This window comes from Aptenodytes forsteri, unplaced genomic scaffold (genome assembly GCF_000699145.1).
Source record: "Aptenodytes forsteri isolate BGI_AS27 unplaced genomic scaffold, ASM69914v1 Scaffold158, whole genome shotgun sequence".
NCBI classification, from domain to species: domain Eukaryota; kingdom Metazoa; phylum Chordata; class Aves; order Sphenisciformes; family Spheniscidae; genus Aptenodytes; species Aptenodytes forsteri.
Genome location: NW_008794601.1, coordinates 1834118 through 1861692, shown reverse-complemented (window position 1 = coordinate 1861692; position 27575 = coordinate 1834118). Strand labels below are relative to the sequence as shown.

At 44.2% G+C, this 27575-nt stretch overlaps 1 protein-coding gene across 1 annotated transcript in view; it reads left to right on the top strand.

Moving 5' to 3' along the window:
• The first annotated feature begins 1231 nt into the window (after positions 1–1231).
• The window catches only part of NEFM (neurofilament, medium polypeptide), a 32234-nt gene continuing 5890 nt past the window's right edge, over positions 1232–27575 (top strand). Inside the window, exons 1-4 of the mRNA XM_019470394.1 lie at positions 1232–1250; positions 1790–1902; positions 4832–4899; positions 25450–25492. Of these exons, the coding sequence (XP_019325939.1) occupies positions 1232–1250; positions 1790–1902; positions 4832–4899; positions 25450–25492 (243 nt within the window). The remainder of the gene's footprint in view (positions 1251–1789; positions 1903–4831; positions 4900–25449; positions 25493–27575) is intronic.

Genomic DNA, 27575 nt, shown 5'->3' with positions numbered 1-27575 from the left:
GTGCTCTGCAAACACAGACCAGCCTCTGGCCAAACTCGTCACCTGTGAACACAGACCCACGAACAAGCTCCTGACGGTGACATCTTACTGCGTGCCAGTGCCAGTCCATATGGGTTTTCTTACCCTTCGGTGCCTTGTGCTAAAAAAGAAGCAATTTACTTCTCTTTTATGGTATAATCCCCCAAATTGCCGTCAGGAAAAGGCCCACCACAAGCAGTTGCAGCCCCTGAACACAATCTGAGATGCCGGCAGACTCAGAGAAAGGGCCGCATGGAAATTAAGTGGCAGCGCGGGTCAGCATACGGATCACTGTAACACAGCACAGAGATTATTCTGCAGATGCTTTAGTGAGAAATAACAGCTTGATTTTTTGTCTCCTGAACAGGAGTGAGACTTTGGTGTCTAACCCTTGATGCTTCTATTTACAACTCAATTTTCAGGATGTCTTGTGTGTACCAAAATACTTCCAACTGCTTTTTATTTGTCTCCTGAATTCAACACATCAGACAAGTCAAGAGCTGGGAAATAAATTGCTGAAACATCCTTGCCGCTTGAAAGCTGTAGCATTTTTACCTTCAACTTCATTTCATGAAGGCAGTAAATACTTTCCTATTCCCATCAAGCCTCTGTTGAAAAGCAAGGCTGGTGCTCCATTAATCACTAGTGTGATGGTTAGTCATCGGGAAAGCTAACATTTCTCTCCCTGTTATAATCACTGAAACATCAGGGGACAAATGGCTAATTGGGAGGTTCTTACCAAATAGTAAAAACCACTAAGTGGCTGGCTGTCAATTAAAACTCTAATTCCATCTGAAAGTCATATTGTTAACAAAGCTGATTTTGAATAGCAAAGAATTTGAACTAACAAATTAAGAAATAGAATCCAGTAGGAGACTGACTGGGTAAGGAGCCTGGTTTGGAAATCACAGCCTCCCGCAGCCTGGCTACGGCTTCCAGCAATTTAACACTGCTGACGGGAGTTTTCTCAGCTCCTGATCCCAAAATGTTTTACGAATATGATGGAGTGCTTGCAAACAGAACAGCTGATGCACAAGAAGGGGATCTGCCTTCCTCAGGGTCAGATAATAAGAGGACGATGTCCAAGCACCAGCAGCAGGTGCCAAGTACTGTTGGGACTTCACTTCAGGATGGGCGCTGAATTACTCCAGCTACCCGTGTTGAATAAGTGATGTCCTTTTGCTCTTGCATGACTAGCAGAACGTGTGCGACCATGCGGGGTTCCTGGGAAGGTGCGGGGAGAGGGCTTCAGCACGCGCTTTCACTTTGTTCAAGACTGAGCGGCTCTGCATGGGATTTTTGTTTTGTTGAAATGCCATCTTTGAGGTCAGATCGCCTTGATGACATTTACTCTTTGCCCCTCATTTTAGTTATTCTGCAACTGAGCGGTTCTCTATCAGCCATGAGTCTAGTGGGGACCCACAGATGGTCCCAAATTTGTACAACACCACTTTGAGATTTGAGACATTTGGAGAAAAAAAAACTCCTGAGGTGCCGTTTACTCCATGTAGGAACTTTCCCTGTTCTGCCACATGCTGGCATTTCTTATGCTCCAGATTTTCAGCACAGTGTTTTTTGTCACTTTGCTTCAAAAGAGCCCATATTCCAGAGGCGCTAAATGCAGACGGTTTGTGAAGCTTTGTGATCAGAAGAGCACCGAAAACAGCACAGAAACCCCTGCTGTCGACTGATGTAGCAACAGGGGACAAGTAGGAAACCTGTGTTGCCTTCAGAAACATCCCGCTCAGTGTCATCTGCTCCCCAATTGCAGGGAAGCGTGGCTCCACTGTGATCTGCTTGTTTTCTGGCTTTACAAAAAAAAAGAAAAAGCAGCGTAGCAAGCTGCAGTTTGACCTTCAAGATCTTACTGTGGTTGGGACCAAGGTAAACAGTTACTTTGATTGAACGTCAGTCTTTCCCATTAGATTTTCCAAGCGAGGTACGCATGGACTAAGCAATTCTTTTCTATTTTCTATAGAGGTCAAGCTGCCTCTGACCCAGCCTTCTTTTTTAGAAAATCAGAGATATTTTTGCACACAAAAGAAAATCAAGGAATGCAAAGCCTGACACAAACACTTTCTAATCTCTTTATTTCTATAGCAGTTGGAATCCATTGCCTGTAGAAAACAGACCGGTAAGAGGCTCCTTTCTGTTGGAAGCCTAAAATGCAAAGCTGCAGATGAGCAGGTTTCATACATTTTCTCTTTTTTTATGTGTGATAGGGAAAAAATAGATGCAGGCTCCAAAATACAGGTCGCATTTGTTCATGATAGGTATGAACTCACTGCACTTATACTCACTTTCTGTTCCTGACAGTAATCCCTGTATTTTCAACAAACAGAGCCAGAATTAGGTTGTGTGTTTTGCAAACACATTTATTTTTTTGTGCTTTATATGCTCCCCATGCTGAAGACTGAATCCAACTTGCATTAATATTTATGAAAAATCTCTTACTGATATCAGAAGTACCTGGACCAAGCACGGGGCTTCTTGACAAGAGAGGTTTGCATTCTTGTGTTATCCTTTGCAAATATGTGACCTAAATAATATAAAGTGTATTATAGTGTTTACGCCACATCGTACACCAATAGAAATATAGGATTCCTCTGTGCAACTGCACATACATGAGCCTATATAATGAAAAGGAATATTAAAATGTGAACATCAATTCTGGTGATTAACATTTAGTACCAAATAAAAATTTAGATTACCAAGGATATGGAGTCTAATGTGTAAAGCTGACAGTTAAATTAACTTGGCAAAGTGTTTACGCCACATCGTACACCAATAGAAATATAGGATTCCTCTGTGCAACTGCACATACATGAGCCTATATAATGAAAAGGAATATTAAAATGTGAACATCAATTCTGGTGATTAACATTTAGTACCAAATAAAAATTTAGATTACCAAGGATATGGAGTCTAATGTGTAAAGCTGACAGTTAAATTAACTTGGCAAATAGTTGTGTGGGAACTGTATTTGCAAACACTCTTTTACCTTGACTTTTTTTTTTCACATTCTTACTAGGCATGAATCTAGGAAGCAAAATTTTAAAACAGAAAAGTCATTTAGGAGCAACTTTAATGCTTTATTTTAAACAGGTTTTATAATAATAAAAAAGAAAACACATTTTGAATAGAAAATTTGGAACGTTTCACCCTCAATGTTTTGCTCTTATTCACTTATTTTTATCTACATGGGCTTTCAGAGAATCTGAGGTTTCTGGGAGTAAGCAGCTCTCCAGAATAACTAGCGAATGTGGAGATGAGGTCTGAGAAGAAAACATGCCGTAAAAATCCCTGTGTGATTTTTTTAAAAACACGTTTTAAGCAGGAAATGTGAGTTTTAAGTCTAACTAGACTATTTTAAAAGTCAGTGGATGAAACCAGCCACAGTAAATGCTTCTGGGCGCAGTGCTGCATCCACTGCAGTGCTTTGGAGTGGCAGGGAAAGCTCCCCCATGAAAATTTCCTTAGGGCCATGAAAGACAGGAGCGGGTAGCTGTGTTCGCAGGTCACGCCATCCCCCAGCAGCTATGGTTCATATCGCTGTGCGGCACCCGGCCAGCCAACACTTACACCTAGCAAAGGGGGGACCCGCTACCAATTCCCCAGGGCAGTCCCTGGACCTCGTCCTCCTGCCGTGGGAGTCGGTGGTAATTCCCAAATTCAGCCGACTCGGGTGCATGGTTTCTGCCTCCCGCGGAAGTGAGGGCGGGAGGAGGCTCGAGTGCCTGATCAATATTCTTAGTCATAGCTGGGTTATTTAATTATCTGGGGATGGGTTTGTTTTAAACCAGATTTTTCAACTCAGGCTATTAAAAAGCTCTTCCTATAAATATCCCTGCTGTACGTCAAGACCCAGGGGAGGGTCCCTGCACTCTCATAATCTAATTTGTGGGGGTGGGAGTTCAGCAAAGAAATGCATCTGAGCAGGAAGCTTTTCAGCCTGAAAGCCACCTTGAACCCCCCTTACCCTAAAAAGCCTCCATTTAGCCCCACCCTACAGAGAAGGTGCCTCCTTTTCCAGCCTCCTCCGGGCCAGGCGCCTCCGGTGAGCCGTGAGAGCGGTGATCCATCTCCCCTCGGGAATGTGGCCCCCGGTACGGGGTTGCCTGGAAGGCTTTCAAGAGCCACTTTGGCTAATTGCAATCCTGGCTTAAAAGCATCAAGGGTGCAAAGCAACAGCAACCTAACGCAGGACCAAAGGTTAATGCACAATTACACGAAAGCATTTAATCTTACAGAAAAGGAAAGGAGCATTTATTTATTTATTTGCTTGGTTTTGCCCCTTTAAAAGGAAAAATCTGCTCCACAACCAAGTAACAGCACATTAAAGAGGAAACATCCCCTTTCTCCTGAGCTCCTGTGTTCCCTGGCAGATGCCTCTGCTTTTTCTGCAGTGTCCTTGGTGGCGTTACAGCTGCATCTCCCATCGCAGGGCACGCTGACGCAGCCCTGAGCAGACATTGCCTCACCGGGCTCTGCCCCGAGCTCGGGGGTCCCTGCGGAGCCCAGGGCTCCCGTCAGGCTCTGTCTCTGGATAGCATACAAAAAAAAGCAAATGGCAATCAGCTACCAGGCTGCAGCACAGAGGAGACTGAACTATTTTGATTAATGAGAGCTGATGCACATCCAAGCCACACTTTCTCACCGAGTGATGCACAATAAAGAAAACTCCCTGCCAACAACATGTCAGGGCAGGAGGGGGAATGAGAATAATACATCAACTCAGCAGCAACACTCAGAAAGGGCAGCACGCCTAAAGTGCAGGCGAGACCTTTAATAACAGAAATTTTTTCCTGTGCAGGAGGCTTTTGCTTTTGTGACGGCCCACGCCGGGAAGGCGGCAGGGAGCCGAGGGAAGTTGGCTCCTGGGTGAGGTCTGATTGATAATGAACGATGCTGGCTGCAGCCGGCAGCTCTTTTGGGGACCCGCCACCAGGCTGGGCAGTGACGTCTGAGCTGCAGCTCCTAAGTAGCAGCTTGGCTGCTGCTCTCCTTAAGGAGTTTATGGGTGCAGAGCCTGATCCAAAACTTAAGACTCACCGAGACTGGCAGCTCACAGAAGTTGGTCCATGTGGGCTTGATCTTCCCCTGACTTAAAACTGGGAAGTCCTTGGAACCGTAATAGATTTGCAAACCAAAGCTGATTTTCACCAGCTCAGCATCTGCTACCTCCAGCAGATCTGCCTTCAGAGGAACCGGGCGAATTTATGCTTTCAGGGAATCTGACCCTAAATACATAGGGGGTTTCTGAGGCAGCAGTCATTCCCTGGTATCAGGGCACTGGTCTGTCTCCTGCATTCATCTTAAAACCTTACCTGCTGTGCCCATCTGCTCCAGACATCCAGATCAATATTGTCAGTGAATAGCATTGAGATTTGCACACAAAACTGTGTAATCAAAAAGTTTGTAGAATTGTTTTTTCTCCACCCCTTGGCTGTTGAAGTGCCTGGAGGGTGTTAGCAATGGCTAAAAGCACTGACCTCTCACTTCTGCACAGCTGTCGTTATAATGTGAGTAGTCTTATTCACCTCCCAAAGGGCCAGAGAGCCATATCGCATCAAGGCACTGCCTTGGCAGCACTGGGCAGGGGGGACCCAAGAGTCAGAGGTGGGAAGGACGGCTTTCTCAGACCCTCTCAATATCAATTATTTAGTAAAAGATGAGGCCCAGCAGTACAGCCAGGGCAAATCTTGTCTGATGAAAAAAGCTGTAAAGTTTGAAGAAAGGAAAACTCCACGTGGTGCTCAGCACCTGGTGGAAAAGGAGATGCAGATGGCACAACACGAGCCGGGCTGCAAAAGGGAGACAGAAACACTCTGTTGCCTTGAATTCAGTCTTGTGCCTGTTTCATCCTCTGCCCTAACTTACCGGTCATTGATTTGTGCCCCTGTGCACTTAAAGGCAAAGTTTACCTGAGCCGGTGCCAGCCCTGGAGCCTTCCTGCAGCTGAGTTTTTCATTGTGGTCAGCACGCTGAGGATGACTAAGACCTTTCTGATTAATGGGAGGGGGTAGAGTCTGCTCAAGAAAGCAATAAAACACTGAGCCAGGAAAGCGAGTTTTGGCCTGACACATGCTGTAATATTTCAAGTGGTGATAATCTACAGGAATGAGATATACTGTAAACCTGTGATGGGCTATGTAGGGAACTCATTATAAAAGCAAGTAGGATTCAGCGCCTTCCAGGGCATCTGGGGTCCAACACTGTCTAATGCATTTCTCCTCCTGGTAACTCTCTAAGGAGAGAATTACTGTTACCCGCATTTTACAGGCAGAGAATTTATCCCAACGAACATGTTGAGCAGGACAGAAAATGAAACCTGTCTCCTTAACCAGAGCTTGGTGTCCTAGAGACTGAGCCATCCATCTTTCGACAGGTGTCTGCAGAGAAAGCAGAAGGTGAGCAATCTGTGAGCAAACTTTACATCCTTTCCTGCGTCTCCTTTGACCCTTCACATCCAAAACATGAGCAGCACATCACGGGGCTGGTGGGAAGATGCCTTCCCAGACACAAGGTCTGATACATCAGCTGCATCCGCTGGTGAGCAGGGCCACCAAAGCCCGCAGGGTGAGCAGGGGCTGGCACCGAGACTGAAGGTCTGCGGGATGGGCTGCAACGTTCCTGATTCCCCATTTCGTGACTGATGTAACAGAGCTGCCTTCAGGCAAAACACAGGCACTTAGTGGCTCAGAGTCCACTGGGTCTGATCCTCATCTACAGTAATGTAATTTTACACCTGCCATTGTGTCTGGCTACTTTAAAGATCTTGCCAGAAATAAGAAAAATCCAATAGATACTGTTCGTAAATACATATCAAATCCTGTCTTTTCCCCATATCTGAAATGAATACTACCCAGCTAAAAGCCAGAGGTTGACTTCCCCTTGAAGATCTTGGCAGGTACCGTGCTTGCCATTAGTGAAACATCGCTTTTACCAATAGATTTCTCATCAAGACCCTCCCTGCAATGCCGTATCGATTGCCAAGCAGGCGGAGGGGCCGGGGAGCACCTGCGCTCCTCGTCTCGGTCCCTGGGGCTACGGAGCCTTTATTAGGATGGATGGGAGAGGCTGTTGATAAGTGATGTCCGGGAGCCAGGCAGGCCCTTGGCTAATCGCACCGGGCGTCAATAAAGCTGTTCTAGCAGCACAGCTGCCATCTCCCCGGACGGTGACCGCCGAGCAGCGAGGCTGTTTCTGCGGGGGGAAAGGGGGAGATCAGCTGGGCTCTTTTCCTCTGCGGTGCTGTCAGTGGGTCATTTTCTATCAGGGCATGAGGCTCAGGGCACGCGGGGCAGTATCTCCCAATGGGCAGTCACTGAAACAAAGGAGGCTCCTGCAGTTTCAGATGAAAGAAAGAACTGAGCCAGTTTGCTTTAAAAAAAAAAAAAGAAAAAAGACACACTTTTGTGGATAGTCTGGTTCTAGAGGTGCAAAAGATAACAGCAGAGCCATTACGCCCACACAGAAACGCGCAAGCCACCAACAGCCGCCGATGGGAACAGACTGCCCACTATCTACCACAGAATGACTGTGATTTCATTTGTCTTTATTTTTAGGCTCTCAATTTGAAACAACTCAGAGAGAGACGACTGCTGGAAGGAGAGCACTTGGGGTTTTCTAAAATGCAGACCTCTTTAATAGCCACAAAAGGCACCCACCCAATCTTAGCAGCCACCTTAGCCCTGGACCAGACCCAGATAAAAAACATGATGCTGGACATCTCTTTTAACCTCCCAGCTCTTCTCGGAGCCCACAGGGCACCCAGCACTGCTCCATGTCTGGGGGGAAAAAAAAAGTGAATCAACGAGGAAGAACAGGGTGACTCTGTCATCTATATATAGCCCATAAGTGGTGCCAAGCCAAATGTAGGTTACTATAACATGTGAATCATCCCGCTTTGAAGAGAAAGGATGAAAATAAGGGATGTGAGAAGGGGGTGGGGGTAGAAGTGGTTATAAAATCCTGCCTTGATTGACTACAAGTTGTGGTTTGCCAACAGCCTCTAGACAGGAGTATGTAGCATGTGATGCGCCTGTTCCCACTATGTTGGAGAGGATCTGCCTGTAATTCCCAAGCAATGTGCCAGCAAAGTACTGTAAATATGCCAGCACTGACAAAAGAAATCAGAACAGCTTATCTGGTTGAATATCTATGGCTGATTCCCCGTAAAACAGATGGAAGGGTTTCCTAATGGGCAGGGCACGAGACTTGTACGGCTCATTTCTTTCCTAATTCTCGTTCTTCTCTTAGCTCCATCTCTGTGTCTGTGGAAGGAGCTTAAAGGTAGTGACCCTCCTTTTAAATCTCTTTGAGACAGAGTAATGAAAAATGCAATAGAAGGAGGTAAGTACCACAAGTAGTTAGTGTCAGTGGGTACCAGCAATGCTAAGAAACAGATCCAGAAATTATGAGCAACTTGGTATTTTAGCTTAAATGCACCCCACTGCAAAGGGGCAGCAACCGCTAGGGACCTCATGCAGGTCTCAATGCCACGATGCGATGCATTAGGGAGTCCGTTCTCTTATGGATGTTTTATGACCCATGTGCAAATGAGGTGATGCAGTGGGTTGCTGTGACTGTTACTGGGAGTCTGGGGCTAGCAGTCCCTGCTTGTGGTGCTTTCTTAAGTGGCATAGTCAGTAATACATAAATGTGTGTGCTTCCTCCCTGCTCCTCTGGCTGTGATGTTTTTCACACTTAGCAACAGCATAAAGGTCCCGGGAGCTTTGAGCACTGCTATAAAGGTAGGAGAGAAAGACAGCATACAGAGTTAGCAAAAATAGTGGTGATAAATGAGAGGAGAGTTTCTTACAGGGAGGCAGGAAGGAAGGGAAGAAATTGCAGTGCTAATGCGCCAGAGCAATATAGTATAGAAGCAGAAGAAAAAAAAAAAGGTCGCTGCATGAGCAAGTAACATCCCCTGCCAGGAGCATCACTGAGTTTTCAGAGGGGTAAAACAGAAAGGTCTGCGCCTTGCCTGCAAGAAAACTCGCACTGAAAAGAAACCAAGAGGCAGAAACTAGGACACAAGTTTCCCCTTCAGTAACATCTCGTACGCGGAGGAGAAAGGGTAGAGCAGAGACTTGCTAACATGCGGGGGCCACCCGGCTCCCGGTGCCATGCGGTCCCCATCACATCCCTCCCACTCACCGCGCTGCTGTGTGCTGTCTCCTGCTTCTGCAGTGCAGAGGCCTCCGCGTCCCATGGCCGTTTCGTTGCCTGGGGTTGGTACACGGCCACGTCACTCGCTCAGGGTATGTTGGAGTGTCCCCCACAAAGCATCACTGATTTAAAGCTCTTCCCCTGGATTTTGGGATTGTTTGTTGCCAGAGTCTCCCTAACACAGAACTGAAGAGACATGCCAGGAGAAAGGACGGACTGTATCTGGGAGAAGAGAAAAAGAGAGAAAGAGGGAACACATTTGGGCTAAAAACACCCTCTGGAAGTGAGGGTTAGCTCACATTTTTATATCACAGCTCTGTTTCAGGAGCGCTGTTGAAGCGAGCTACTCTTAGGGGCAGTGAAAGAGATTTTTGCTCCTTGGGGGACTCCAAGATGTAGGCCTGCTGCAAACCCTGTGGCTTTTGGCATTTTCCTTGACAGCTGCCCAACAGCTTTCCATGCTCCAACCTTTAGGGATCAATCACCCGCTCTAATGTTTAAGGTAATTCTGTTCCTGCTTACATCAAGGAAGGTATGCCATTAATGTTGCCAGGTCCAAGGACTTAATTAGCATTTGCTCTGCAAAACCGAAGTCATCTAATGCAGCTGGTGCTAAGTCTGAACTATTATTAATCCCATCTCAAGCTTTGGTCTTTAGGGTCGTTGCAGAAGGGGATTGTTAAATGCTAATGGTCAGAAACCTGATGGCAACCATCAACAGAAAGGCAAAAGGTCTGAGGAGTCTGATTCAGGCACCAGAAAAGACGACCTTTATGGTTATTCATTCATATCACCTGCTTTTCCTGGACTACTTTAGCCTTCAATTATTTGTCTCACACATTAATTTCCATACGTATTAATAGCAGCTCACCAATCCAGCATGATCTTCCTCTGTGTTTGGAAGACTCTGCACCTCGTAGTAAGTGCCTTTGCCCCAGTGGGATGGTCTGAGGAAGGGAGGAAGAAATGCAGTCTTGTGGTCTGCAATGCAATAGCATAGTAATGAAAGCTCTTTCGGGCACGTTGTCTGTGTGAGGGACCAGCACTCAGTACCTATTTTTCAATTAAAAAAAAATAAAAATCTCTTCAGCCCTGTGTAGTCTTTCCATAAATAAATAGGAACCCTTGCTTGCTAACATACAGTCCCTTGAGCAAGGGTACAAATGATTAGCACCTGAGTTTGTTTTTTCTAAAATTATATGAAATTAAAGTTCTGAAGAATTCAATACAACAAAAAAAGCCCATTCCTCATAATATTCTCATAAAGCTTTATGCCCAGTTTTCTTTTGAAAAAATCATTAGCCCTACACATTAGACAGCAAAATTTAATGTAAGGAAATGCTTGCCATAGAAGGGAAATAGTCTGGAATACAGATGGTAAATAGTCATGGGAAGTTGCTAGCCATGACATATTTGGTGGAAAATATACAGAGAGCATTAATAAATTTACACCCAAGGAATACAAATCAAGGGAAGTAATAAGTATTTGTGCAGTCTAGCTGGAAGTATTTCATGATACAGACACATGCATCTTTCTCTCCATGTCTTGTTACCAGAGAAGAATTATTCCATATCTATAAATATCTGGCGCTACCCGGCCAGCAAGGGTGGCAGTACTGCAAAGGTACTACAATACAATCACTCGGAAGAGTTCTAACATCACTGCGCATGGGAAAATTATGTTTCCAGTCTAACGATGGCTGTAATGAATCATGGCTAGTGCTGCATCAGAGATTTCCAGCCCCAAGAGCATCCCCATCTGCCATCTGAGCCAGAGGGAAGGCTCCTCTCCCTTGATCCTTCCATAGACTGAATCCTCAGGGGACCGCTCTTAGGGAAAGCGGCACAACCAGCACTGCCAGAAGGGCACAAACCGATGAGTACTCACAATCACACAACCTCATTTTACTAGTTCCCTCCTCACAGCTGTTGGTTACTACCTCCTCCCTGACATTTCATACCCTCTACAGAACTCCTCTTTGGGTTTTTTTTATTATTATTCTGGCTCTGATCATCTTTGTTGCTGGATTTCAATGCACAAAAAGAATTAAAATTTTTAGCCATATCAGCTTAATGACACTGCCAGGTAGATGGAGCATCCCTCATTTGTCAGGATGTGAAAAAAATTAGGCCACGCATTTCCCAGTCCCTGCAAGCTTCTAAAGAACAAGGTTTTTCCGTAGATAAAATGCATAAAATAACTGCATAGTAGCTCCGATGTCTAGTCCTCAGAGCTTAAAACTTCATGTCTTAAAAAAAAAATCTATTTTTGTATCTGTCTTTCAGAACATGTTCTTTGCATTACACATAAATGCTATCCATTAACATTAATTATGCTTCAAGCCCATTATCACTTAGACATCCATTATCATCCAGAACATCCTCCACACCGCTCTTCTCACCGCCTTCTGATTCACAGATCTCTTTAAGATGTGCAGCAGCACCACTCAGCTGTTCAGTTCAGGAGTTTTTCACAGTTTCTTAAGGATAAAATGTATAAAATCCCCTCCTGTAACCAGGAATTTAAGAATATGCCCCCCCCCACACACACACCCCTCTGCACGTAGCTGCCTTTCTTCTGAAATCAGCATTTCCCTGTAACTTCCATGTTCACAAACCGCACATCAAGGATTTCCCAGTTTCTGTCTAGTTTTCTGAAGGTGGAACATAAAAAAAGCCTCGAAAGCAGTCTAGTGGAGAGCACACTGATGAAACGAATACTTGGACATGTTTAATTCATCAAGCAGCAGCTGAAATTTTTGGAAGGAGAAGCTCCAGCACAGACTGTCTTGCTGACTCACGTGAGTCTGGCTTAAGAGCATTTCAGGTTTATACCTGCAGAGGCACGAACGGGAGAGGGAGAGGAGTGACCCATATATCCATCCTCAGTGACAGCAACACTCAAAGCTATAGAAAGGAATCAAGTGGGTTTCTTGCTGTTGGGGGTGTCCCTTGACCTGAACCTTGGTAAAAAGCCCTTTTTTTTCCCCTACTCCCCCTCTACAGATAAAACCTAGTTATTTTTTATGTTAAACATAAATTGCCTTAAAATGGCCTGATACAAAGAGGCGTCTTCAGGTAGGGGGAGTAGGGAACTCAAACGCTCCCAGGAAGCGAGCTCCTCTGACGTGTCACATGTGGGGACGTAAAATTCATCTCTCTCACCTGAACCTGCTGGGCAAAGCCTCAGGTCAAGCCTGAAGCCTGAAGCCCATCCGTCCTGCTAACTACTGCAGGATGCCATCCTCCGCCAGAATGCATTTCTACTTCATGAACTTCTCTGGTTCTTGGTTTTATGCGGAACGATCCTTTTGCCAGCATATTTTAATCCTGCTTTTCAACCAGCCATGTTAAGCACCCAATTTGCTCCAAAATCACCCAGCCTGAACAAAAGGCAATAAACCCTTCCAGACCGCTCCGTTGAGGTAGCACAATTACCTGTAGCGAATGGCAATGACTCTGCGAGAGAAAATTGCTCTGAAAAGGGAACTATGTTGAGAGAGTCTAATAAAGGTGTAGAAAATAGAAATGAGCCCCCGGCTTCTGAAGAACAGGAGGGAACAAGCAAAGCCGAAGGACAAGCAGGGTGAACAACAGGATTCCTATCCAGTGTTCAGGCCACGGGTACTGGCTTACCGGTTGGACTCGGTCAAGTCACTTGTCCTCTGAGATTTCCATCAAGTGCACGAGTTTTTGGATGTGCAGCTAAGGGAAATGTCTCATCTGTGAAATGCATCTCTAATCACACTGGCTTGTAAGGGGGCTTTGCTAGCAACTGTGCCGTTTAAATATCCTAAAGTACAGATTAAAAAAACCCACAGTATTCAGAGAGAGAAATGTGCTGCTCTGCTGTGTAACAAAAGGAAGGAGAAAGCAAGGCAATTCTTTTAAAAACTTCCCGAGAGCATGGTATACTGTCAAGTCATCACTGTTTTGCTTAAGGGACTGGCAGTCTCTCACGCACCACAGGAGTGCAGTGGTTTGCCGTGTAAAACAGAGAGGCTCCAGATGCGGGATGCAATGATAAAGCTGGCGCTGGCTCCCATGGAACGAGAGCTCACCCAGCACGGGGGGCTGTTACCAACCCCACTTCATTTGTCACTGCTGGTCTCACACACATTATTTATTTAGAAAGAAAAATTTAAAAAGCATGTAAGTTTTTTCCTTGACCCCTGGAACCTATTGATTGCTGCTCTGTAAAAGAAATTAGGCTCCATTTATACTTACAGAATATCCCTCTGCTACTGCAGAACAGCATTTGAAGGTTATATCGGGCCCCTACACACACAGAGTTATCACACAGAGCTGCTCCAAATGAACCTGCCTCCATTCCTTTTCATATTGCTTTCCAAACATCTTCATCCTAATTAAAAGACATTTTTCACTAGTACGCAAGGATGTCAAAAGCTGCAAACGAAGATAAGATCTGGCATGTAGAACGTTTCCTTTCTATGTTTAAAGGAGGTAATGCAGTTCCTGTGGGTGAAAAATAACAATTTGAAAAGAATCCAACCCTTTCTGCAGAAGGAAATTAAAAAACAGCCGTTCTTGGCTTTCATATTTTAACGCTAAGAGTGGCTATTCTCAGCCTTAGTCTACAATGTCTGTCAATAAACACGGGATCTCTCAGCACGATCCCCGGTCGAAGGCAGCGGGGGTTATCTCTGCAGGGCAGGCGGTCCTGACACCCGCAGCCCTGCTCCCCGGCCAGCACCGGTGCCCCAGGGACTCTGCTGGAGCTGCACGTGGAGAGGACCACAGCTGCATCAAGGACAGAGGCAACGTTTAAAATGGCGCCAGCCGTCACCTTTTTCTCTTTTATTACTGGCAAAAAGTATGGGATTAAGGAAAGCGCCAAGAACTGTCAGGAAAGAGGATGGGGATTCCTCCAGACAATAAATAAATACCATTAATCCATTTCTAGAAACAGGATTCAGTGCAAAAAAGAAGTTGTACAAGCGTCTTGGTCGCAAACTGGGAACTGAAGGCAGCAGACACACACTTCTGGTGTGAAACCAATCAACCTGACCGACACAAAATGCTATTAAGGCTTCTTTTGGAAAAGGCAAAATGCTTTGGCGTTAATCCCAGTTATTTCTCCTTGTGACCAGCCTATATCAGGACAAAGCATCAGAGAAGCCAGACGACTGATGAGAGTCATTACAGCCTTTCATCTTGACAGCAAACTTCATATTGCATCTTTTGATTTAATGACCTGTTCAAACAATTAGCTGAAACAATTAAAAGCAGGGACTAGAAGGAGTGTTTTTGGCTTATGATGGAAACGTGCTAAAAACTCAATCCAACAGATTTGTTCATCCCCCTCTTACAAAAGTTTCCAAAACCACTAAACTCACAGTGGGAACTTTCTTTTAATATTGCTATAATTAGGGTTAGCAAAGAGGTGGAGAACATTAAGTTCTAATAAATGCACCACACAAGAGTAAACAAATTACTTTGTTGGATGCTGCGCAGTGGAGTTATTAACTCAGCAGCCCCAGGGGCAGCGATGCGCTGCTGGGAATGCAGAATAACAGAGCAGCAATTTCTTGGGGCCAGCTTGAAGCTATACTGAATCTGTACTTTAAGTATAGATTTTCTATACCATATTTTTTTTGTGTAAAGTAACGAGATGTCTGCTCATCCGTACTTCTGATGGGAGCAGTGGGGATGATGTAATAATGTTACCAAAATATTCAGGAGAAAAAACTGGTTTTTAAATACCGACTTTATTTTACACAGCCAATGGATCCTTAGCAATCATTTTTGGTCTAAGCTGAGAAGCATTGGGAGCACCAGTCTATGTTCATAACTGCGTTCATGTGGTTCTACAAGCAAGTTATGCAAAAGGCAGCACCTCTGATGCGTAATCCAGTCAGTGTAAGAGAGCAATATTGGAGAGATGACAGAGACGTGACATTTCTTCCAAAGGAAAACTGCTAGGGTTGTGAATGTGTCTGATAAATCCAATAATATTTTAAATATTTCCTTTTTCTTTATATTGCACGTAGCAGCCTTAGCTGAATGGCATAGTTACATACGCCTTTCTAGCACAGGTAGCAGTCAGACCGTGTGGTTGCTTTTCTCCGGGAACTCGGTTCCCGGAGAAAGGGCAGATAAGTGAGCAGAGGAGAACCAGAAGGCCATTCCCCCTGCGCCATCGCTCTGGGCAGGGATGTCTTGATGAACTCAGCAGGAGCTCTGCACACGAAATGATGGCAGGTTACGGCCCATAAAATTCTCTTTTAATAACACCACGCTAAGCTATCCTTGGTTTATTGAAAGGCATTTAATCACCGGAATGGACACCAGCATGGCAGCCAGTTCTGCAAACCCTACTCAGAGAGAGTAAAATTGACGTTGTTGTAGGGGATCAAGACGAGACCGAGCTACAACTTAAAGCAGAGAATTTCATACGTGAGTTGTTCTCATTACTGAGAGATGATAAAAAACACCTCCCTTTTGTCTGGTAATTCTCGTCAGTGGATCTCAAATGCATTGCAGCGAAGATGGTTTCATTAGTTTCATTATCTCCATATTCATTAGGCAGGAACAGAAGCAGAGCAAGATGAAATGCTGCAGCCACAGTTCTCCAGCGAACAAGTGGCAGAGGTGGAAAGAGGGGCCACATTCGGAGACCATGCAAACCATGCTACCTCGTCACTGGATTAAAGATTTTATTAACAAGAACTACAGTTATTGACATAAGAGCTGCTCATAGAAAAAGTTCAAAGTCCCACGGAAGAACAAGCAGGCTCAGTTACTTTGCACCATGCACATAAAAAATACTCCACAGATTGCATTTGTGTTATACAAATAACGCTCATACCACAAACGGAAGGAAGCGCACAATTAGGCCAAATTACAGCCCACGGTGGGTGCTGCAATTAAGCAGCTACGGTGTGCAGGTAACACAAAATATATGGAAGATGAGACTAATCTGTGCACGCACAACCAGGCAGGGTTTTCTTTCAGCTTCAGCAGCAGCTGATGGGGAAGGGTGGCTCCGGGTGCCAGCGCAGTGCTGCAAGCCGTAAAACGGGCCATAATTTGCTATATACCTGACGGGGCGGACCTTGCCCTGGGCTGGTGCCTCCAGCGCTGCCACCGCTGTTTATCTGTGGGGCTCAGGTAGGCTCCCCGCATCCCACACCCACCCCACGGCACGACTGTGCTCGGAGTTAGTGAGTCAGGCCCACGCGCGCGTGTCCTGGTTTCGGCAGGGATAGAGTTAATTTCCTTTCTAGTAGCTGGTACAGTGTTTTGGATTTAGGGTGAGAACAAAGTTGATAACGCACCGATGTTTTAGTTGTTGCTAGGTAATGCTTACACCAATCAAGCACTTTTCAGCTTCCCATGCTCTACTGACTGAGAAGGCTGGAGGTGCACAAGGAGCTGGGAGGGGGCACAGCCAAACTGGCCAAAGGGACATTCCATACCATGGGACGTCATGCTCAGTACATAAACTGGGGAAAGCTGGCCGGGGGGGCCGCTGCTCGGGGCCTGGCTGGGCATCGGTCGGCGGGAGGTGAGCAATTGTACTGTGCATCCCTTGCTTTGTGTATTATTATTATTATCATATTATTATTATCATTTTATTTCAATTATTAAACTGTTTTTATCTCAACCCACGAGTTTTTCTAACTTGTGCTCTTCCAATTCTCTCCCCCATCCCACTGGGTGGGGGGGAGTGAGCGAGCGGCTGCGTGGTGCTTAGTTGCCGACTGAAATTAAACCACGACGGTGCGCGCAGCAAACAGGCGCTCGGTCTTCTCGGTGCCCAGTGAGGAATGAGCGGGAGTGTAGAGCAAGTGGCGGCATTAGGGAGTGTGATCTGATGGGGAGAAAAGGGCTGTAGCGGAAAAAGTAGGGAAGCAAGTTGGGGAAGGTAAACCATGTGGTGTGTCCGGGGTAAGGTCCTCATCCAAACCTCGCTTAAAAAGGAAAGTTATTTTCCTTTCCTTCTCATAAGGGGGCTAACGAGGGCATGCCTTTTCCCTCCCTATCATTGACTCGTCAGGCTCCCGTGCTCCTGGAAGAAGCCGCCCGGGCAGGAGGCTGCTCTCATTTGCACCGGTGCCACTGACGTTAGCAGCCAACCCCTGGGAGTTTGTTCTCTTTCCACTGCGGTTCTGCAGCGTGTCACTCCTGGCAAGGGCATAAATTTACTCCTGACTTTTCCCTGGGATGAGCAGGAAGAGCCTATTCTGATCCTCAATGCCAAAGGCAGGTCCATTTGTGACTGCTCTTTTGCACGGTGTGATGTATCACATCCCTTCCTGAAGGGTATGTTATCGCTTGCTCTGGGATATTATATTAATGCCTCTAACAAAATAGTGTGTAAAGATTGTGTTCCCCAAATGACAGTGACAGCAGAATAGATAATTTCATTTAGAAAAATCTTTTGAACAGGAGGAAAAGCTAGTTAAGGAGACTGATTTATGGCAGTGAAAGATCTGCCATATCAGAGGTGAGTCTTGTTGATGGAAAGGTCCATTAAAATCCCAGCGAAACCTCACTAGCTGCCCGAGGAAACTCCCATTGAATTCCCTTCGAAGGAAAAGCTGTGTAAGGCTGCCCGGTCCGTGCCGCCGTCTGGCTGACTTGGGCAATCAATACCACGCTGAGGACAAACCAGGGGAGCTGGTGATCCGGGGAGAGCCGTGGGTGAGAAATGTTATCACGGTCAGGCTGGATGGAGTTTTCTATAAACTGGGATCACAGCATGATCTCTATTTCATATTATGAAATTATAACTATTGGACACAGCTGAAATAGTAGGACATGATTGTACTTTATGGGGCACTAAGAGGACACAGCAGCATCTACAGAATGGATGTTGTTTCTGCCCTTGATAGGAGAGGACGTTGCATAGAAATAGGGGAAAAAAATCAGTAGAAAAAGCTGTGGGTCAGTGGAACAAGTTTGTTGCAATCTTGACTGCTGGCATAATGATGGAGGGGTCACTGCGAGGCAGAGACGTAGGGGAAACGGATGCATTGAGGTAGAGGGAGCAGACTGTGGCATATCAGAAGCAATGAGATTATTAGATAAAGCTTCCTCTCGTTCTCCACAAACATTGAATAATTCCCATTGGCTATTTAAGAAAATTGGGTTAAGAGATCAGTTGAGGGAGTTTTGTTTGCTTTAATTTTTAATTCTGAAACCTACAGACTTTACATTTGACAAAATTTCAGACATAGCCTGCACTGCCAAGGCAAGGAGCATTTCAAATGATGATGCGGAATATTCTGACCTTGAAATTTACAGGTGATAACTTTTAAATTCTTTTCTCGAAGTGTTTTCTAAATGCATTTAATTGACATGGAGTCAGCTGATGAGAGACAATGCTAATCTGAAGCTTGGAAATTTAAAAAAAAAAAAGGCGATGCAACAAATTCCACCGAGTTTGCATGTCATGGTCTTGCAGCATCACTGTGACCACAGCATTACTGAAGGTCACTTGTATTTCTGTTTATTGATATCTTTTCTATCCCTGTAGGTCCTTCTCACACTCACCTTTGATGGGGGTAAGAAAGAAAGAAGTCTGAGTGGCGAACGTGCTGATAGAGGATCAGCTAGACAAGTACAAAGCAGAAATGTTGGAGTCTCAAAGCAATGAAATGCCTACGGGACTCCAATGAATATAATTGTTTCAAGGAATATAGAATTACATTTTATACTGGCAAATTTAGAAAAACACATTTTTGATGACCTTTCCTCCCATTCCAAATGGAAAACAAGCTCCTGTCTTACCACAAACTTAGACAGTCACTGATATAATCAAATGTACAGCACACTAAAAATTACCTTTGTTCTTTCCATTTTTAAATCACATTATGGAATCATTTCAGAACTGCCACAGGCAGCTCCCTATAAACATCTCTCTTCTACTTTATCCCTTCGGGACGGATGGCCTTCCTAGCCTGTCCTGTGTGCATGTTCTGTACGCTCCAGCTTTTACTTGGTATAATCTGACACCATTGCTTTTAAACTTGTTTAAAAACATCTGAATTTTACTCCAGCTGAGGACCTTGAGACAAAAGGAAGACTTACAGCTCCCGCTTAATCAAGACTTCAAAGGAGCTATATATATTTTCTTACAATAAAATGAGTTTGCAAAATGTATTACTAAAATTATTGATTTTTCTGCTGTGAGTGTCTGCAAGATTCGATTTGATTTGTATTTATTGCTTCCCTCCTAATCAGCTTATAGTTATTTCTACTAGGAATATTCTTTAGATGTTAAGACTGGAGAAATTGAACTGACATTCCAGCCAAAAAGCAGCTCAGATTTCTGTATGTAGCTTTAAAAACATAAGGAGTACCTTACAAAGCAAGCCCATCCCGATAATTCCTTATCCAATTCAAGCAGAGATCATGAGCTTGATACACAGAGTTCACGTTTCTATCACAAAAACCACAGGGCAATCGTCTCAGACCACGGGCAGTTTCAAGAGACGATGCAGTAAAGCACAGACTCTGTTGTTGCATTTTGTGACTGCGTATAAGAAAGTTGGTCCAGTTGCTACAACGAGCAATCTGTATTTAACTAAGGCCCTCGTGCAATTCTACATTTGCAGCCTAACGTGTGGTTCTCATCCAGCAGTATTGGATAAGCTCTTGGAAGAACATTTGAATCTCGCATTTGTTTAGGAAAAAAGCTGAAGCAGGTCATAGCAAGGAGTCCTAAGAGATGCAATGCCACCATGCTATCGCAATTCCAAGAAAAGCGGAATGACTAGGTTGCCCAGGCTCCTTCGAGCTCCTTGGCTAAACTGATAAGATAATTCATATCACGAAATTCTCAGATTTGGCACCCATAAAGCCTTCGCACGAGGGAAGCCCTCCAAGCAGGACTACTTTAATATTCCCCTCTTTCTTAAATTTGCTGTAAAACAGTCTTACCTGAAAAACTTCTTCAGCTCTGTTCAACATTTACCGTAGAGGGCTACATCAGAAAAATAAACTATCTTTATATACAGCATCTAAATAATAACTGATCCCTCAGAGACCTCAGTAGCCTTCTGCAAGGTAGACTCTTCCTTTAGCACTAATTAAAAAGAAAAAGAAGGAGTCATTGCAGTTATGTAGAGCCGTCACTGAGCTGCAGCCTTTCACTGGCTTTCTTTACGCAAATCAATTAAACATCCAGCATGAGAGCAATTAACCTAGATACCAATTAGACTAGCAGGGAGAACATGTTTCCTTGTATCAGGCCTTTTATTTTAGAAATAAGAATCATCCATATTTAAGTGCACTTTTTGCCTCAGTTAAAAACAAGTCAATAAACGAAAGAAAAGTCAATTGTCACAGGGAAGAAGCAGGATGCAGCTGTCGCTTTGTGGGTAATAAGTACTAAAGTAAAGCTGAGTGGAAAAGCAGAGTGACAGTGAACAGAGGAGGTAAACACAAATGCGTATGGAGGAGCCAAGCCCACAAACAGATCCGTAACAGCTGCCATATAGCGCCTAGTAACTGCCTGCAGAGTTAGGTCCAGGCGTTTGTAAGCATAAATCCTCATCGATTATAGGGTTTATTCCCAACTAAAGCAAATGTCGGTATCCCTCTGAAATTAGCGGAGCAGCACTGATTTAGATTTGCTTTCAATTCACCCAAGAGCTCCCCACCTCCGAGCCTCGATGTTACACAGAGCTCTCAGCCCATTTACACGATCGGCAGTTTTGCTGTGTTAAAATCCACTGAGTTTCAGGTTATGTGTCCGGCCCAGGATATTCTGAGCAAGCTAGACCAGAAAGGAGGTATTTTAAAAACTGATCCTAAACATGGGTGTGGTTTGCACATCAACCCTGCGGTTAAAACAGCAGGCAGGGCTTCTTGGCAAGCCTTCCCCCGTCCACGTGCTGCCACTGTACTGAGAAATGGGACTTCTGTCCCAATAATGCCTCTAACTGCTAGCGTGATGCATGTGTTGTGATAACCGATGTCAAAGTTAGCCGTTGCCGTGGCTAACTTTCTCTGATTTCCAGCCTGCAGTAATTTTTCTCCATTTTTCCTTGGAAGGAGCACTCTAGAAATAGTTTTGCCCTATGGCAGCGTTGTCATATGGTATGTACGACTCCAGGAAAAGTGGTCATAAAAGGAAGCATTGTGGCCACTTTTCAAAGTTATATTTTTAGAAAAGGAGGGCTAGGAAAAAGCCTCTCAAAATGAGGGAGGAAGAGCTATTTTTGATCACTTTATCACTAGAAGATTGCTATCCTGACCTGTGCTATTTTCTGGATGGCAACTTTCAGGGTAGTTCAGTTTGAAACATCAGACAATACACGTAGGAAAAATGACCAGTGAGCCATAAAACCAAGCAGAGCACAGAAGCATCAAGGGAACAAAGCCATGTTACTTCCTTTGCTTTTCATCTAAGCCAATTAAATCTGAGTTTTTCTTCGCCTGGGCTGTGGCTCAGAGCTGATCCTTTGCAGTGCCTGGTTCATTGTGTGCCTGAATCTGCCAGTTCTGCAAAAGGCAGAACTGGGTGATTTAATACCTTGAATACAGACAAATTATCCAAGAGAGACCAGAAAACCTGAAATCAACCATTTCCTAACCATTGGTTAGAGAACATCAGTATGTGATCCCCTCTCACTCCTCTGCCATCCTGCTAATCCTACAGTTTAGTTATGACCACAGACGACAGGTTGCTGCAGACTGCGTTTCCTCAGCACGTACGGTTCCTGCTAGAGTTACAGCTTTTAAAAGTTGTCACATGTGAAATTCAGTATGTAGTTCGGCATGGGATCAAGAAATTCTGATTTGAGTTTTAACCAAACAGGCAAGGCAATTTAAGCTAATGGACCTCAGTTGTGACTTCCAGACCCGACGCTATTCCAAGCCCAGTCTAAATGTACAGTAATACCTTGACTCACCCATTGTGTACCCCCCCATCAACTCCAGTTCTCTCTGACGAATTCATTTGCAACAACCCACTGAAACTAGTTTTAAACCATGTAAACTCTGCAGATCTTTCTCTGCGATGAACCCTTTTTTCAGTCCAGGGATAAATCAGTACTTTCAGTCTCATCAAAGGCAGTGTTGGGTATCCACTGGGCCTGAACCGCCATCTGAAGCATCGGGACACTCTCCACACTCGTTTATGCCACACCTGGATCCACTCCTCCCGGTCGGCACGTGAGTTAATTCTACTGAGGTATTTGGCTAAAGCTGGCTGTGATGAAATGGTGCTACTATGGTTGAAAGACAGTGACATTAACAGAAAGGCACTGAGCGTCATTGTGGTTGGAGCCCTTAGAGCGGTCTTATAGCTGCTATGTTTTTTTCATTATTTGCTGATACGCGGGCAAAGGATCTAACTCCAATACTGCACCCAAACCCATTTACATCACTCTGGGATTGTAACAGGGCTATAGCATCAGAGGTGCACCTCTGTTCAACTGATGATATAAAAGAATGGTACCAGAAAGGAAACTGAGGCTCAGCGTCTTCATCTAAGCTCATTCCTTTTCTTGAGTAGGTGCAAGTTTGCTTCTGACTCTATTTCATTAACCTTCACCTCCAAACTCTTTCTGCCTAAAAAAAGCTGCTCTAGGCAGTTTTATTTCTGCTTTGTCAGGTTTTGGCTTCTCGGGTATGGGAATCTACAAAGCAATTCTCTGGTAGGAACCAAATTTCCAATATCTGTCTAATGTACATGGCCATTGCTTCAGAAATGTTGTCATTAAGAAGGGTCACAGTTCGTTTGTGTGCTGAGTCTGCTTTTCACATAGCAAGTTCATCACACATCTATAGTTAATTGGTCAAAGAGCAGTTTAAAGAAGCAGTGGAACTGAGTTCAACATCCAGTTCAAGTAGCGTGGACAGGGCTTTTGCTGGCCAAGGACTCAATATGTTGCTTGAATATATTTGTGGAAAATCAGAGACATGAATAGCTGTCATGGAGATGGAGGCACAAAATGTCCCTTTCCTTCTTACCCAAGTGAATACCATTATCCCATATAATGCCAGAGAAAGCTGCAGTAATTTATAGCAGGATCTGAAACTTTTCCTGAATCTCTCTCTATTATTAATCATAAGACTCTAGGCTAAGTCCTTCACTGGAGTAATTCAGCGTTGCTGGTCCTTTGTGAATTCACACAAGCTAAAGAATTGGCCCTTTGAAACAAGGCAGGAGGTGGCCATGAAAGAGAACATTGCATTACAGACGTTATAAAATCAGTGTGCAATGCAGCGTTTTAAAAATGCAAGGAAAACATCACTGAAAAGTGTAGGCGGTATGGTAAATGTTTAGCTTTTTGAAGTTAGTAAATGACTGAAGTATGCTTGTAGCTGTCAAATTCTTGGTATTGACATTGAAGGAAACAGGTCTGTACATTTATCTTGCAGCAAATAAATTGGGGAAAGCGAATTGCAGCAATGAGCTCAGGGGTGAGCTGTAGGAATTTGCAAGAAATTTTCATTCACTGGTAAACTGAACGCAAATGCTGCTTTAGGACTGTGCTTTCAGAAATTTATTATCCTCAAATGCAACACAAAGCATTTCTGCATGAAGAAAGTAATGCAAGTGTCTGGACATGTTTGATTTAAGGTCCTGCAATATGACCACTGGCTGAATGGGAATGATGAGAAGTGGGACGTGTTAGGAAGATGTTGTTGTGTTACAGTTCTGTCTTGAGAAAGTCCAGTTTAGAACAGAAAGAAAATGAACATATAAATTTTTGAAAGCACAAGCGTTCCCCACTAGGACCTTTGTATTTTATGCTGTGGCATGCTATCAAAAAAGCTGGCGTAGCTGCATTAGTCAGGCTGCCCGGCCTCGCCACCGCTCCCAGCAAGTCTGAGACAGACGGAGGTGAAATGCCCACGGTCCAGTCCCCTCCCCTCCGCTACGTCCCCTTTCCTTCATTGTACCAGCTGTGTCCCCAAACGATGCTGAAGATAATTTGTGAATGATCATGATAACCCATCATTAAACCCCCCACAGAATCTGATATTTCAAATCTCAAGATCCTGAACAGATTACAAAAAAGGAACAAAAAAAGTAAATCCTTTTAGAAGTTCGGCTTCCCATGAAGCTGGACACCAGCCCTGCTCCTTCACGCGATGGCCCAATCCTGCAGCGTGCTGTGCACTCCTTCTGTGCGTGCTGCTCACTTCTTGGCTTCCTTAGGAGAAGGAAGCTCAAGTTGGATGCTCAAGGAGCATCCAGCATCATACAGGACTAGGCCCTTAGTGCATAAATCTAAGTGTTTCCTTCCATAGCTGTCGCTATGTAATTATTAGGACATATCCTCAGCTGGACTGAAATGTCCGTCCTTGCTCTCTTGGCTCTGCTGGAATGAGACCAGTTTACACCAGCTGATTATCTGGGCCATTATTTATTATAAGTTTATGGTGCCCAGATAAGGTTCTAGGACGTCAAGGTCTTCAGCTGACATAAATCGGTGTAACTTTCTTGGCTTGGAGAGCCACACCAATCTACATTACTCTGTGGTGTGGAACATAAAAAGCGGACCAAATTCTGATTTCCTTACTCTCTTTTCACTCTGACAAAATTCCTTCTGATGTTAGTGTTTGCCCTCCTTGCATGGATATCTCTAAGACCTATTCAGGCTTAAATTGCTTAAGCTTAAGCTTAAATCAGGCTTATATTAAAACCAGGCAGCCACTTACCAAGAGAAACCCCCTTTAAGCTGACAAATAATTTTTTTAATAGTTCCAACCAACTGCATTATATTATCTGTCCAGTTGTCTTCATTCTACTGTCCCTATGTAACATAAAAAACCCCACCCAAAACCCCCTTTTCTTCTACTCATCCGATTCTATAATTTCTTAAAAGATATTCAAGTTAATTCATTATCATCGGATATATTTTAAACTCCTTTATCTGGAAGCAGTCAGGCTGCTGTGCAACTCCACCTTCTGTATTTTCTTTCCTTTTTTTTTTTTTAAGGAAGCTAAGCTTAAATCAGGCTTATATTAAAACCAGGCAGCCACTTACCAAGAGAAACCCCCTTTAAGCTGACAAATAATTTTTTTAATAGTTCCAACCAACTGCATTATATTATCTGTCCAGTTGTCTTCATTCTACTGTCCCTATGTAACATAAAAAACCCCACCCAAAACCCCCTTTTCTTCTACTCATCCGATTCTATAATTTCTTAAAAGATATTCAAGTTAATTCATTATCATCGGATATATTTTAAACTCCTTTATCTGGAAGCAGTCAGGCTGCTGTGCAACTCCACCTTCTGTATTTTCTTTCCTTTTTTTTTTTTTTTAAGGAAGCTGCAGAATTCAGTCTCATCCTCCTACAGTATTTCTTTAATGCAGGTTTGTCAATAGTGTATAATCAAGATTAAAATCAATGCCGCTGCTTTTCGATTCTGTGGGAGTGCCTCTTCCTTCCCTTCTGCTTCAAAGCCTGAGACATCAGGTTGCTGTTTGCTCCAAAGTAGCGACGCTTGTTTGTTAAACTTTGAGGCAAAAAGTTCCCTATAAGCAGAAATATTAGTCTGCATTTCAAAATCTCCAAAGTGGGTATTGAGAGAAAGAAAAAAGGGATTAGGTGCTCATCAGAAATAAGGCAACCTTTTAGACTGATTTCCCTGACTCATTCTAACCTTCAGATCACCTTCAGGATAACGTAGCAGGAGTATTGTCCACCTGCATCTGATTATAGATGAGAAACGAACATTGCAAGAATGTGTTTTAAATTAAAATGATGTATTTTATTTCAGAAAGATTTCTGTACGTGCTTGTAAATGCCTCTGTGAATGCAAACTTTTTCTCATCTAAATATCCTGATTTTTAAGGTAATCGATATGCATTATGAAAATTATTGTATTCTATAAAAGTTTGCATTGCTTGAATTTCAGTATTAAATAAATAAGTCAGATGTTATCACTGCTTGATTATAAAGCAACAATTTATTCTGCATACTGGGTAAATGGATTTAAAACAATCCATGCATCAAGGTATTTAAGGAAAGGGGGTTCTATTACAAAGTTCGGTGTGCCCCTCCTTACTCGCTGTTCAACACCATTCGCTTGTTTTCGGAAGATTAAAAGCATAATGAAAACTCCCAAGCACTTCTGTTAACCATATGTTTTCTTTTACAGTAAGTTTTCCGTATGTATAAAACCATGATCTGTTCCTCCCTCCCAGTCTTTACTTAACAGGGAAGAAAGCAGTTATAAACCAGACCGTAACATATCTTTTTCCCTAAAAGGAAACCAAATGCAATGCCATAATAGACAGTAATCTTGTTTTGCCTTCCAATTAAATCCAAAGGGATGCTTTCTGCCTACGGAGAAAACTTTTAGCAAAATTAATGGAACAGATTTAGAACCTGTGATTGCTTCAATTATAAGAAAACCTTTTCTCTACGTTTATCATCTAAAACTCTGGAGAGGTTAAACAGCGGATCTGACCGCCTATGTTTGCAAATACAGTTCAGCAGATACCTCGGATAATTCTGACTTCTCCGCTGACTGCAGTGCTGCAGTCCTATGACAGCATCATATTAATGAGCCAGCAGAGGTACGATGTTCCATGTGGTTTGCAAAGTTTAACCCTGTCCCTCAGACTTCCCTGGCTCTCCACAGTGAAGACACAGCAGCAGCAAACCCAGGAACCGTGTATGTCCCAGGTTAAAGGCAAGAAGGCGATCTTTGAGAAGGATTTTGCCCGTTAACAAGATCACCTACTTAAAAATTCGCAGACCGATGAACACAGGCAGACACACACTTTCAGCACCTTTCTGAATGAGGAGTTAAAATCGCCCCCCTCAGCGTTCCTTCGCTTTGCAATGGGAGCTGTAGCAGTGCTTTTTCTAGCACCAGCAGGTTTTTTATTCTTTGCAGCTTACTAATCAATTGCCTATGTAGCCGTAACCCATCCGAGAGGAGTTCAGAGTCTGGATGTCAGCTAGTCGCTGTAATGCAACCCATACAAAGTATATCGTACCATGTAAACATCATTTTTAACAAGGTTTCAAAGAAGGAGAATTTATTTCTAAGCAATGCACCAAGCATTAGATTAAAATGTGAGGGTGGGAGGAAAAGAGAGGAAGACGGGGGGGGAAGAAGTATCAAGATCACGGATTTTGGATGCCAGGGGGGTCTTTCAAACTCTTGTTCACCGCCCGGCTGCTCTAGCACTGCAACGGCTGCATCCAGCCTCCTCCTGCAGATCCCCCTGCCCGTCCTCCACCCCAAACGGAGGCGAAGCCTTTGCAGGGAGCTCTCCTTGCCGCAGAGCAACCCGGCGAACCCACCCAGCCTCCCTTCTCCGCCCGCTTTTGACCTTCAAGTGTCAGACCCCGCCTGGGGAAGGGGGGATGCGGGGGCTGCATCTTGGGACCCCTCTGCCCCCTGCTCACCCCCGCCCGCCCCGGGACTGCCCGGTG